Source organism: Oculina patagonica, chromosome 1 (genome assembly GCF_052425735.1).
Source record: "Oculina patagonica isolate OP01 chromosome 1, crgOcupat, whole genome shotgun sequence".
Classification (NCBI taxonomy): Eukaryota; Metazoa; Cnidaria; class Anthozoa; order Scleractinia; family Oculinidae; genus Oculina; species Oculina patagonica.
In genome coordinates, this window is record NC_135758.1 from 1,378,458 (window position 1) to 1,392,339 (window position 13,882).

General features: G+C 36.0%; 1 protein-coding gene across 1 annotated transcript in view; it reads right to left on the reverse strand.

Annotated features, from left to right (window-relative positions):
- Window positions 1–2,213: 2,213 nt before the first annotated feature.
- LOC144644375 (MAM and LDL-receptor class A domain-containing protein 1-like) overlaps window positions 2,214–13,882 on the reverse strand; it is a 71,388-nt gene continuing 59,719 nt past the window's right edge. The window contains exons 37-43 of the mRNA XM_078503853.1: window positions 9,065–9,118; window positions 8,667–8,902; window positions 8,049–8,274; window positions 6,609–6,736; window positions 4,991–5,091; window positions 3,959–4,348; window positions 2,214–2,427 (exon numbers count right to left, since the gene is read on the reverse strand). Of these exons, the coding sequence (XP_078359979.1) occupies window positions 2,214–2,427; window positions 3,959–4,348; window positions 4,991–5,091; window positions 6,609–6,736; window positions 8,049–8,274; window positions 8,667–8,902; window positions 9,065–9,118 (1,349 nt within the window). The remainder of the gene's footprint in view (window positions 2,428–3,958; window positions 4,349–4,990; window positions 5,092–6,608; window positions 6,737–8,048; window positions 8,275–8,666; window positions 8,903–9,064; window positions 9,119–13,882) is intronic.

A 13,882-nucleotide genomic window follows, 5' to 3' on the forward strand; every position in this document is an offset into this window, starting at 1 on the left:
ACAAACGCGAATTTACACGTTTTCTTTGTCTTCAGACATGAGGAAACAAGGTACTTTTAGCCACGCTGACTTTTAGAAGAATTTTCAAAGCTCAAAACGCAATGACAGTACAAGTAAAGGTACAGAAAAAGGCCTCCTGAGAGGAAAAACAAAATCTTCTCGTGCAAAAATACAAACTTGTACATTTCCTCTTGGCCAATATGCAAAATTTGTTCTTTTTTCCGACAACCTTTCTCAAATTAGCTGTATACAGACTTCGCTCCTGTGTATCGTAGCTCAATAATAATTGCCTTGCAGCATCATCATTAAATTGACGTGAGAGTTTGAACCCGTTTTTGGGAAAATTTGAAAGTGTTTACAGTACAATGGAATTACAGTCGCTACTGATTTTAAGTGCTTTTATTGCAAAATCTGTTTCAAGAGCAATATTCAAAATGGTGAAAAATCTGAAAGAAAACGATTTCAAGTTCTTCAACCCTTGTAGATGAGCATGTTTTTTGAACCCTCGGACGTACAATGGGGTGGGGGGGGGGGGTGGATGCCACCCCCATAAGGCTTTTCCCAAATTTTGATAAAAAGAATTTACTCTACAATGCTGAAACTTTCAGTAGCTGTTCATTCATCCTTTGCAGAAATTTAAATTTGTCAGGCAACGTCATAAACACAAGCAGGTCTTGCCAAAAATCGTCACTTTTAACATTTTTCTTGATTTTTTCCAGTTTTTAAAAAAACAGAAGTGGAAGATTTGTTTATTTTTACATTCCATAAGCATACTGGCTTGATTTTGCATCAGTTTCTTTTATTTTTGATTTTCTAAAGAAAATGTTGAAATCCAAGATGGCGGATCCAAGATGGCAGCTCTAATGACGTCACGTGACGTCACATGACGTCCCAGCCAATTAAAATTATGTCATCTTGTAGAGTTAGCTAAAGGCTTTCTTTCTACAGGAAATAGAAAATCACCGGCACGTGATTTCTTAAACACCGATTTTTATTTCCGGTAAAAAATCGACCTCTCCGGGTCTTACAGCGTATTTCGGAGTAAGTTAAAATAACTCCCTGTCCCTCCACCGCTGAGGTCAGTTTTGTCAACCTCACGCCATTTTATGTGTGGTGTGATGGGCCGATGACAGTTTATTTATAAAACGTTCGAATTTATACTTCGTAAATCAAAATTGTTTCATTCCCATATAAATCCTTATAAATTGGGTTTTAGAGTATTGTGGCTCTTATCGTTAGTTTGGGTTTCCTGTGATTAAACCCCCCTATAGAAATACCCTTGCTACGGATAACTAGTTTCATCTAAACATTAATCAAGAAGGGCATACATTTTTTATTGTCTGCACAATAATTCCTTTATTAACAAACACACATGTAACTACTTACTATACGATTGCTTAAACTACTTACGATACGTTGGTTTTACTACTTACAATACAAAATACTGGCATTGGTCATAATACCGTTACACACAGGCTATACCCGGCCAAAATTTCTACGCTGTGTTCACTCAAAGCTTCATTGCACGACGGCAAACTAGACAGTTCAGAAACTAACGAAAAAGACGACTATGCAACGGTTTCACCCGCCACATGCTAAAGACGCCATCCCTTATTCTTATTTCCTTTGACTGAGACGTTTATGTAGCAATGGCTTTGCTTAATTCTTCCCAAGTCAGCAGACGAAATGCGCAAATTCTTCAAAGATAGCGAAAAAAATCGCGATGTTCTAGCCTCCAAAAAATCGACCAACAAACAGCGCTTCAAAACATCACAAAATTGTAAGGAAAAGCGAATTCCATTTACACCTACTCTGTGTTTTCAATAAACACCGACGGGCGGGAAAAAAAGTGTCGGCTCGGCCCAAATATATGTGAAATAAATGAGTACGTGTCCAGCAGTAGCAATGTAATATATATGTGGTAAATGCAAGTGCGGCAATACTACTGAAAAAGCCTGAAAAAAATTTCAGGCTATGAGCGGAATTCGAACCCACGACTTTGCGTTACCGGTGCAATGCTCTGCCACTCAGCTATCAAAGCCACATGAGAGCGGTCTTATCTGGATTGGCCCTTTATGGACATAATACTCGGCCCAAGCATATACGAAATAAAAGAATACATGTCCAGCAGTAGCAATGTAATATATTTGTGGTAAATGCAAGTGCGGCCATACTAGTGAAAAAGCTTCATCCCGCTCATAGCCTGATTTTATTTAGGTGGACTTGCTAGCAATACCCTGGTTGACGTATGCATGTGGGTCATTAATTACCGCATAAACGTGCTCTCGCTCAGGCATTTTGTCGGGTGCGTTACCAAGTGAACAAGAACGACTATCACTTCTGGCTTGATCAGAGCCGATGTAGTAGGCATTGTTGAAGTAACTACTACCTTTGTTGGCCGTCTTCTTCGCACTTTCCAGATTGACACTTTTGGGAAAAAATAAGTTTATTAATGCTAAAAAAAAACAAATTATTTTTTTTTTTCAAATTAACTTGAAACAGAAATGAAAAGGAAGGATTATACAGAGAAGAAGCGACAACAACAACAAAAATAATGTTATCACGAACTAGAGTTATTGAAATGATTTACTAGTAGCACAAAAAAAGCAACCAAACGGGTTTCTGTGATCATGCTTGGAACAGTAGATCACTTTGCAAATCTGCAAAGTGCTGTGTAAACACAACGTTGTCATGGTAATGAATATTCCATGTAATGAAACGGTTGTGACGATTCTCATTAAAAGATTGTGGAAACTCTCGAGGCTTTCCCCCAGGGGTTTAATTTCAGGGAGCAAGGGAATATGGCCATTAATTTTTGGGGGAACGCGATACAAAAGGAAAAATTAAACTTGGAATACGTAACAAAAGTGGATTTTAGAGAACAGTGAACATCGACATCGTAGGAATACTTTTGGGGAACACGGAAACACAAGTAAAATTTTGTTGCGAACTAGGGAATATGTAACCCCTTCTGAGGCCCTCATTTTCCATTCCAAGAAAATATCTTTTCTTTGCAATAACTTTTAAATTCGACTGTACTGCTAGCATAGGTAATCACATGATTTCGAGTGCAATTTGGGATAAATCAGCACGAGTAAATTTTTCAAAGGCTAACCAATTTGTAGTCTTTGAAAAATTTACGAGTGCTGATTTATCCCAAATTGTACGTGAAAAATCATGTCATTACTTGTTAATAATACACAAACAAAAATTTCACTTGAAGTGGATGACAAACAAAACGTGTTCAGTGGCTTACCTTTCCGATTCGTTCTTAAACATAACGGAGTTGCTGGGCTTTGTAAAATCCAGATACCGCTAGGGAATTTTAAATCTCTCTGTCGTGCATTATCAGGTGCTTTTATCCTTATTCAGTTGTATTGGTTTGGGCTGAAATGTCCAACTTCAATTCACGCTTGTAATCTTTCTTCTTTTAATACGAGCCGTCGCGTAAGAAAATCCACGATTGGTAGCTTTCAGTAGTTTTGTAAAGCCTCTCTTGTGCTGTACAAACGTCCAATTCCTAGTACTTTGGTTTATATACTTATAACTTTCGTTAAATCGGTCAAACCTTTCATGAGTCGTTATGTTTTTGCTCGATTTTTGCTCTCTCAAACACTCCGACATCGGCCGCCATTTTGCTTTCCGACTTTCCTGTCAATCAATTTAATTTCAACTTTCTGCACTCAATTTCAACTTTTTGCACTCAATTTCAACTTTCTGCACTGTTTGGGATTAATTGACGTGCTCTCAGCCAATTCAATGAGCATGCAGAAATTTTGTATGTATATTATTACATCAGTAAGACTGAGGTAGTAAGACTGTAACCGAGATTGTGGAGAAGGAAACAACGATGGTATGTAGGAAATACAAAAACAGTATAAGAGAGCAATCAATCGATAGCAAAATCGTCATTCTATGTCAAAATTAAAAGTACCCATTGTGAATTTTAATCTCTTACCTTTTACCTCTCTGGCCAAACCAACACAAAACGATAATAACCAGCAATAAAACACCACCTAATGAAGCTCCTATAATTATAGCCGTCAATGGGATTGAGTCCTCATTACTTTCTTCATCTTTTTCTTCTTCCTTGCTGTCGGAGGATAAAGAATGAACGCTTGAGATGGTGCCACCCACAGATCCTTCAATGCTTGACACATCACTCTTCACGATGTCTATTAGGACGTCGTGGTCGACGATGTTATCTGAAAACTCTTGGGGAAGTTGTAGATAAAAAGCTAACAAGGATATTGCAGGATCATCTGGGGATTTTTTTGGGTAACCTGGGAGGGTGTTAACCATATCGTTTGTAAACACCATGTTGTTAGGTGACCGCTTTCGACGGGAACTGTAAAAGATACAAACATTGACAATGACTGAGAACTATCAAGCTTCAATCACACAGATAATTATTAAAAAACTACAGTAACTAAAAAATGTATTAGAACTCCCCAAACCCCTCATTCAATACTGTTACCAAAAACACATGCATACATTTACTGAGATTACTTCAGCATGGTTTAGAGAGTGGGAGAAAACATGCTATTTTTTTTTTTACTTTTTTAGAGCTTAAAGTTTGAGCAAACTCGCTTACATTTCTTGCGTCTTGTTAGAACAAATCTTCACTGAAAGCAAATACACCAAAGGTATAATGGCAAATAACAAGGCAGTACTTTAGTGCTGATGGATTTCAGCGTGAGATCACAATCCGATTTTTAGCCAAAATTAATGAGACACTGACGGCTTTATCCGTTGCTTCATCATTACAGAATTGTTTGAATTTAATCTTGGCTGTCAAGCACGGAGGTAGAATTGACCCCATGAAAAGAGCTCCAGGTCTTATTGCCAAACATAATAGTCCACGGAGTATTAACTCGCTTTACTTATATTTGAATATGTATACCAGACATATTGACAAATTCTAGTTATGGTTGTTGCCGTGTTTTAGTATTTCCTGATTTTTTTTTTAATTGTATGTTTCTTTTGTTACCTTGTTGGAGTCAGCTGACATCGAGTTCTGTCAGCGGCACAGTAATTAGAAGCCACCCTTGCAACTTCCCTTTTAAAGTCATCTTCCATTTGCTCGTTCCACTAAAGAAACACATACAAAAACAAAACCGTAAAAAAAAAGATTATATAAAGATTATACCATACAGAAATATTACATTGTTGTGAATTGGAACAAGCTTTAACCTCCGACGTGGCTTCAACCATTTTAATAGACCATATTCGTATTCTCGGCTGGAACTAGCTTGCAATGGAGGCTCATGCGGGGGAATATGACTAAAACCAGCTTCATGTCATTTGCATTTGAAAAGATTACCGGCATTAGCCTCCATTGCAAGCAAGTTCCAGTCCAATACCGAGAATACGAATAAGGTCTATTGCTAAGGAATGAGCGAACCCATCTAATTATAGGCAATGAAAGAAGGTTCAGAATGGTATTACACAATATTTTTCCAGGGCGCTTTTTCATCAGCCAAAGACGGTTTTCTTACACTTCCTACAAAAAACGCTCATTCAAGGAGTTCCCTTAAAAGGACAAAATGAAACTTAAAACTGCTTACATGCTATATATTTAATCAAATTTCTCAATAAAGGGCCAAGACTTGGAAGTACGTCATTATTCCCGAAAAACCGCCATCTTGGATTCATCAATTTAGAATTTTCTGTCCCATCAAAAAGAACCAAACGTGGCTCAAGACACCCCTAGGCCATAATAAGGTTACCGTCTGGTCGGAAAGATTTGCTACAATAGATAAATTTCTTGCTGGAAAATTAAACACGAGAACGGTAGCTAGGTCTGAATCCCAAACCTCTCAACCCCCAGTGCGGTGCACCGGCCGTAGGCCATGCGGCCGAAACATTTCAATACAGACAGACAGACAGACAGACAGACAGACAGACAGACAGACAGACAGACAGACGGACGGACATGCATGCATGCATACATACATTAACAGTTTTAACTATAGAGGTGCGGTGCTGTGGAACAGTTTACCTGTCGACCTACGGGAAGCACAAACTCTCACTAGCTTTAAATCCGGCTGCAGCAGTTTCGCTTTTGGCTAGAATCAATTTAAATATTAACAACGCACGGCATCCATGGAAAGCAGGCATTTCTTTTATTATAATTAATTATCGCATCCTTTCTTTCTTGTAGACAACTAATGCAATTTAAATTTAATTTATTATGTAAAATAGGTATTAACTAATTTTAAATAATGTATTATGTATTTTAAGTCCTGATGATTTTACCGTGTTGAAATAAAGTTTTACTTTTTTTTTACTAACTTTATTTCCTCTCGGATTTACAGAGTAGCTAGAGGTAGCTAATATCTCCAAGAAAAAAACATATTGTGAAAAAGTGACAAACAGCAAATACGAAATGGATAAATAAAGTGGTAAACAAATCGACATTAAAAGCGCACATTAAGGCCTAAGCTTATTAAAACTGACCCAGAATGCGAAGGTAACAATTTTTACCTGACTTGCCTTTTTTAAATAAAAATGCAAAAACATTCGTTTATATTAACTAGGTTTGTGCCTTTTAATCTACCATCTTTTAGTTATGTTTAGTTCCAGCAAAATATTAATATAAGTTGTACCTTTGATATATCTAGGCCTCGAATTCCCAACAGGACTGCTTCCTGTGTTTCTTGTGATGATGGTGTTCTTGGCACAACAGTTGATTTAACAGTAGTTAGTTTTGAAGTATTGGTGGTGGGAGAGGTGTCTGGTAACCAAGAAAATCAGAAACCACAAGGTAATCATAATTGAATATATTAAAAATCGCAGCATATATGTAAGTCCATTAATACTAATCAGTAAGTGCATTTAGACCTCGTGGTCTTGTGAAATGAGGCCAAACAACAAAGGTGTGAAACTTAAAACTGCGGATTGAGCGGACACATTTAACAAACGAACGTAAAGTGCACATCTTTTGCAACCCTGGGACGCTGCGGGTCCTACATATATTTTCCACGGGAAAGGGACTTTCATTCATTTCTTGGTAAATTACAAAAAGAGGGTATTCAAACATCCGATGAAGGTGTATGTTGTAGTTCAATTTTACCCTTGTTATAATTTGGCATTTTTCTTTGTTTAGGTGTATGGTTATATATGATAATATAAAAGAAAGGAAACTACCAAATTGTACCAAGCGTGAAATTGAACATATACATCAACATGTCTGTACAAATCAATCATCTCCAGTATTGGATTGATTTAGTTTACTTTGAGGGAGTATGTCGCGATATGTTAAGCAGGACGAAAGTTTCATCACCTGTTAGTAAAGGTAGAACACAAACACCGATCAGGTCATATTTGATCAAATATCGGAGAAAAATTAGTTTGATTACAGACGAGAGACTAGAAAAGAGGTTGACTTAAACAAAATGTACATACTTTGGCTTTGCTCTTTATGGAAACTCAAAATGACCGCAGGTGCATCAAGCACCAGCTAAACTAAACAAAGAGAATCATAATACCTGGTAATGAGCATGTAAATACGGGTGTGCCAAGAGCTATACCAGAAACCTATAAGGGTTGAAACGTGTAACTCCCTATGATTCGCATTGTACAAAGCGTTTGCACATTCGTTTACACTAAGTACCATATTTGGAAAATCGCGAGAAATATTTAACCAATCAAAATTACTATATTTGGATTAAATTCACAGCGCGCACTAGCTCGCGCTCGATGGCGTAATCTTGTTTTTGAACAAGCTTGGTTGAATTTTCTTGTTTCATCTTCTTGAAGCTAAGTAGTCTAGAGAACTTCGCTTTGATACACTTAATGTATTTCTTTAGTTTCTGTAAGAAATTTACGGCGTTTAGGTCGAAATTCAAGCAACTTACCGCAAAACCAAAAATTATGTTGCGTGTGTCATTACGTGTAAAAAGCATTCGCGTACAAATTCTTCGTGTTTCCAAATATGGTACTTAGCAAAATGAATATTCAAACGCTGTGCGCGCGCGTTACACGTTTCAACCCTTATGGGTTTCTGGCTATACTTAAAGGTTTTCAGACACAGAGAATGGTAATACCTGGTAAACTAGATGAACGCGATGTAGGCGATGACTTTGATGGACCTAAAGACAAAGAATGCTTGACAGTGGACGATAGACGTGAAGATGATAATGGCATAAGAGTGAATGTTGTTGGAAGCGTTGGAGTTGCAGTGTGCACCTGGCAGCTTCCATTGGCAAACGTGACATCATCGATGGCTAAGTCCCCTGTAGAGGAGGATCCTGCTATTCCTTCAAATGTCACCTAGATAATTCCAGTCCAATAGAAAAAAAAAAGATATTTTTAAAAATAGGAGGATAAACAAAGATTTCAACAAAAAACATCGCGTTAATGTACTGCTAACTAATATGTATTAAGAACAAGTAAAACAACCTGTACATTATCCTCACAACCTCGTCCTATACCGAGGATCATTTTTTGCTGTTTTGTCTTGGCTTGTCTGTCGGTCGTAGGCCTGTCTTTCTGTCTGCCTATTTGTGTGTTTGTCTATCTGTCCGTCTTTCCTTCTGGCGGACTGTCTGTTCTGTTCGTGGCCCTCTAGCTTTTGGATTTGCTTACTTTATAAGAATCTTACATGTTTCAGTGTGACCGTATATGTTGCAAGTCACTTAGCAACGATAGCGAATAAAACTTACAGTAGTATTCGAATGAAAGGTTATCTCCGCTTTTGTCCAATGGTTGCCATGGTTTCCTGACGTGTTGAACACTATCATATCTCCACTGAAGACAGTAAGAGTTCCTATAGTGTCTCCATACATGTGATAATAGAACTTGAGGCAAGACAGTTGTCTATTTCCAGCTACAGGGATATCAAGCTTTGCGTTATCACCAGCGACTCGGGGAGAAGACGTCTCGATGTACATATAGTATCCTGTAAACGTAAGAAAACATTAACCAACCTTTCCGAAAAATAGTCAAAACTTTGTTTATTATTATCGCCTTATTCTGTTAGCTAAATGTAATAATATGCATTGAAAACGAAACAAAACCAGCAAATAAAACAACAAAAGGAAATGGTTGTCATTTCTCTTACCTGACCCACTGGTATGATCGTAATCTGGACCTGTATCAGAAGATGGTGTTGACCCTGTATGCCATGTCCAGTCAAAGTCATCTGAGTTAGACTGCTGCCAGCCAGAGCAAAGTTCTCGATCAAAGTCGCAAGATGTCCTTACTGTAGTTGATATAAAAACACCCGTCATCTTACAAATTTATCAAAGACATTTTAAGATAATAGAAACTACAAAATGATCATCCTGTTTGGATCCTATATTAAAGGAATATTAAAACTCTTCATCGCCCTAATTCTAAAGCTTCATAACACAGTTGTTGATGGAGCAGTCCACCTGTTGTTTTTTTTTATTACATTACGGTCGTGTGCGCTAGAAATAAGAAAATTTTGTACGAGCAAGGATTTCAAAGTGCGAGTTGCAGAAATAGAGTAAAATGAGTTCTTATTACATTCAAAGCCTTGAAAATGTTTCCTTTAGGCTTGGTCAAATGGAGGCGCATGGAGACGCAAATTTAATTTGCGTACAGACTTGCTTTTGGTGGCAAAACGGACTGAAACGTTTATTCACATTGACTCCCTTAATGCCCTTTGTGCTTCAGCACATAAGGCCGTAGTTTATTCCAAATGCACGCAATTTGCAAAAAGGGTAGTTATGAAAATACAAACGAATGAATTGCAATCAACGTGAGGTGACTTGCGTGCAAATTTGATCCCGACCAAATGAAAAGCAAGTCATCTCAAGTCACCACATAATCATTTTCATCGTCATCGTTATTATTATTATTATTATTATTATTATTATTATTATTATTATTATTATTATTATTATTATTATTATTATTATTATTATTATTATTATGCCTAAGGGGATCAAGAACTGTAAAGAGAAACAGGAACATTGACATTTATGATATGGACTTTCAAGTAGAGAATTCTCGTACTGCAATTTAGATCGAATATTTTTTTTTTTTTTTTTTTAATATATAGTTCTTCTTTTATTATTGCTCTCGAAGTCGCTTTTACTATTTTTCTACATTTTTAAAGACACTGTTTTTATTATTATGTAAATAATATGTTTATATATAAAGTTCTTATTCGAATAGTCAAATCATTGTAATTCTTTTAGAAATTGGTTAATAAAGTTTTTATTTTATTTAAAAAAAAAAAAAATTATTATTATTATTTGAGAAGTAGTAAAACACTGCGGTGCTTCCCAGCCAGCAGCTCCAATGCTGGATCCAGCTTGGAAGTCGTCAGGAGGAACCATGGTTTCGGCCCCTACTCCTCGACTGTCTTCTGCCATGGCGGGGCCCCTCCCTAAGGAGGCTTCACAAGAGCTGGTGCTGGCTGGGACAGCACCAGCTCTTGTGAAGCCTCCTCCATTCTTATTATATTAAATAATTCTTATATTCTTTTTTATTATTATTATTATTATTATTATTATTATTATTATTATTATTATTATTATTATCTCATTATTATTATATTAAATAATTCTTATATTCTTTTTTATTATTATTATTATTATTATTATTATTATTATTATTATTATTATTATTATTATTATTATTATTATTATTATTGTTATTGCTACCAATGTACGGCTTCATTAGCTCAGTTAGCACCGGTATCGCAGAGGTCACGGGTTCAAATCCCGTTAAAGCTCTGAATATTTGTCAAGCTTCTTTCTGTGCAATTTCATTACTTGCAATTCCACTGCGTGGATCATTATACTAAATGTTAAAGTCTTACCTGGACAGTCTCCTTCACTAATTGTGACGTTATCAATAGCAATGTCACTCGTATATGATGTTCCTCTTATTGCTTCAAATGTCACCTAGAGAAATAATGATAATAATGCAATTCACAGATGAAAGCATAAGCGGCCTTGAAATGGATCTGGCACGCTCTCTAAATATATCTCCCTAATATTTATGTGTTATTTAACTCTATTTAAATTTTTAAATCTTACTCGGCTTTCATGAAAACCAATGTAATTGATGGAATTCCGAGTTTAAATAAAGTATCACTCACTCACTCACTCTCATTGGTTGTTTAATGATCACATGGTAATTACTAAACACATAGTTATTCTTGGCGGGATACAATTCAATGATGGTTTTCTCTACGGCCTTATATGGATACTCATCAAGCACTCTGCTTTTGTTGCTTCAAAACAATGCAAGAAACATTTAAGTGCGAGGTGGCGATGAGTGAACTCACATTCCGGACGGGATACAATCCAATGAAGGTATAAGATATAAAATAAACTTTGTATTGATACTCATTGGCGGTGCCCTACAGTTTTGTTTTCATTATTACGTATTTTACACAGGGCGAAATGGCAAATTTCCTAATCTTTAAGAGAAAATTAAATGTCACTTAAAGATGATAAAAATCTTTAAGTTAAGCATTAAAATCTCTTAAAGTTATTAAAGGTCTAAGCTCCCTTTAAGTGACCTTTAAGAGACCTTAAAGATCCAAATCGGAACTTAAAGTTAATAATTCCTTTAAGAAATTTAATTTTCTACTTAAAGGTAAGGTAAATGTAATGATTCCTTTAATAGTCTTTAATTTGCATATTAAAGGTGAAGTAAAGAATTATACCTTTGAAAGAAAGCTTTTCCAATAAAAATGGCGGATATGTATCTTTAAAAGTATTTAAATTGTATCTTAAAGGTACCCAACAGAATAAAATGACAGATTTCCTGATCTTTAAGAGGCACTCAAATAGCACTTAAAGATCATAAAAATCTTCATTTCGTATGAAAACCTTTAAGTAACCTTTAAGATGCCGTAAAGGTCCAATTGTCCAAATTGAGGAAATTCTTTGGTTATTGTAATGACACCTTTAAGAGTCAGGGTGCTTCGAAGTCACTTTGGATTACAAAGTTTTAATTCTTGAATTCTCGATCTTCTCCAGGCGATGTTACTAAAGTAATTCGCAGCAACAATACAATATTTATAGCTACCCTCATAAACCCGAGGAGAAAAAAAGGTGGTGTGTGTATGTGTTACAATGTTCCGAAAATGTGAAAGTCTAGATGTGCTGTTTTGAACAAAAAATGTCGCCGTTTACACTTCTAATAGATCATCAAATTCGGCTCAATGTAATTATCGACCTTGTTTTAAAAGAAGCATTCCTTGCTTTTATTATTGACAATAAACCCTCTTTTACCAGAACTGATTATAAAGGGGAAACTAATTAATGCCCTGGCATTTGCAAGTAAACTGATAACATTTCAGGACTGATTAAAGCAAAAGCTTTGCAAGTTATCTGAAACAATCACGTATATGTTACCCATGACAGTAGAGGACTGATTAAAGCCATAGATTTGCAGTTATCTGTGACTATTAGGTATACTCTACCCATGATAGTTCAGGTCTGATTAAAGCAATTGTTTTGCATGTTAGCTATAACCGTCAGGTATACTCTACCCACGACAGTATAGAACTGATTAAAGCGATAGTTGTGCATGTTATCTATTACCGTCAGGTATACTCTACCCACGACAGTATAGAACTGATTAAAGCAATAGTTTTGCATGTTATCTATAACCGTCAGGTATACTCTACCCACGACAGTATAGGACTGATTAAAGCAATAGTTTTGCATGTTATCTATAACCGTCAGGTATACTCTACCCACAACAGTATAGAACTGATTAAAGCGATGAAAATGAAATACTTTTTTATTAAAGTGTCTGAAGTATTTAGCTTAAAAAAACTAATTGTGGACACTATTTACATTATTATATATCTAAGCTATTTAAAGTTAAAATATTTACACTTAAATTCTAAGAAGAAGAAAAACTGAAGAATCGTACTACATACATTAATAAATAAATAGATCAATAGTTGTGCATGTTATCTATTACCGTCAGGTGTACTCTACCCATGACAGTATAGAACTGATTAAAGCAATAGTTTTGCATGTTATCTATAACCGTCAGGTATACACTACCCACAACAGTATAGAACTGATTAAAGCGATAGTTGTGCATGTTATCTATAACCGTCGGGTATACTCTACCCATGACAGTATAGAACTAATTAAAGCAATAGTTGTGCATGTTAGCTATAACCGTCAGGTAAACTCTACCCATGACAGTATAGAACTGATTAAAGCGATAGTTTTGCATGTTAGCTATAACCGTCAGGTATACTCTACCCATGACAGTATAGAACTGATTAAAGCAATAGTTTTGCATGTTAGCTATAACCGTCAGGTATACTCTACCCACGACAGTATAGAACTGATTAAAGCAATAGTTTTGCATGTTAGCTATAACCGTCAGGTATACACTACCCACAACAGTATAGAACTGATTAAAGCGATAGTTGTGCATGTTATCTATAACCGTCAGGTATACTCTACCCATGACAGTATAGAACTAATTAAAGCAATAGTTGTGCATGTTAGCTATAACCGTCAGGTAAACTCTACCCATGACAGTATAGAACTGATTAAAGCGATAGTTTTGCATGTTAGCTATAACCGTCAGGTATACTCTACCCATGACAGTATAGAACTGATTAAAGCAATAGTTTTGCATGTTAGCTATAACCGTCAGGTATACTCTACCCACGACAGTATAGAACTGATTAAAGCAATAGTTTTGCATGTTAGCTATAACCGTCAGGTATACACTACCCACAACAGTATAAAACTGATTAAAGCGATAGTTGTGCATGTTATCTATAACCGTCAGGTATACTCTACCCATGACAGTATAGAACTAATTAAAGCAATAGTTGTGCATGTTATCTATTACCGTCAGGTAAACTCTACCCATGACAGTATAGAACTGATTAAAGCGATAGTTTTGCATGTTAGCT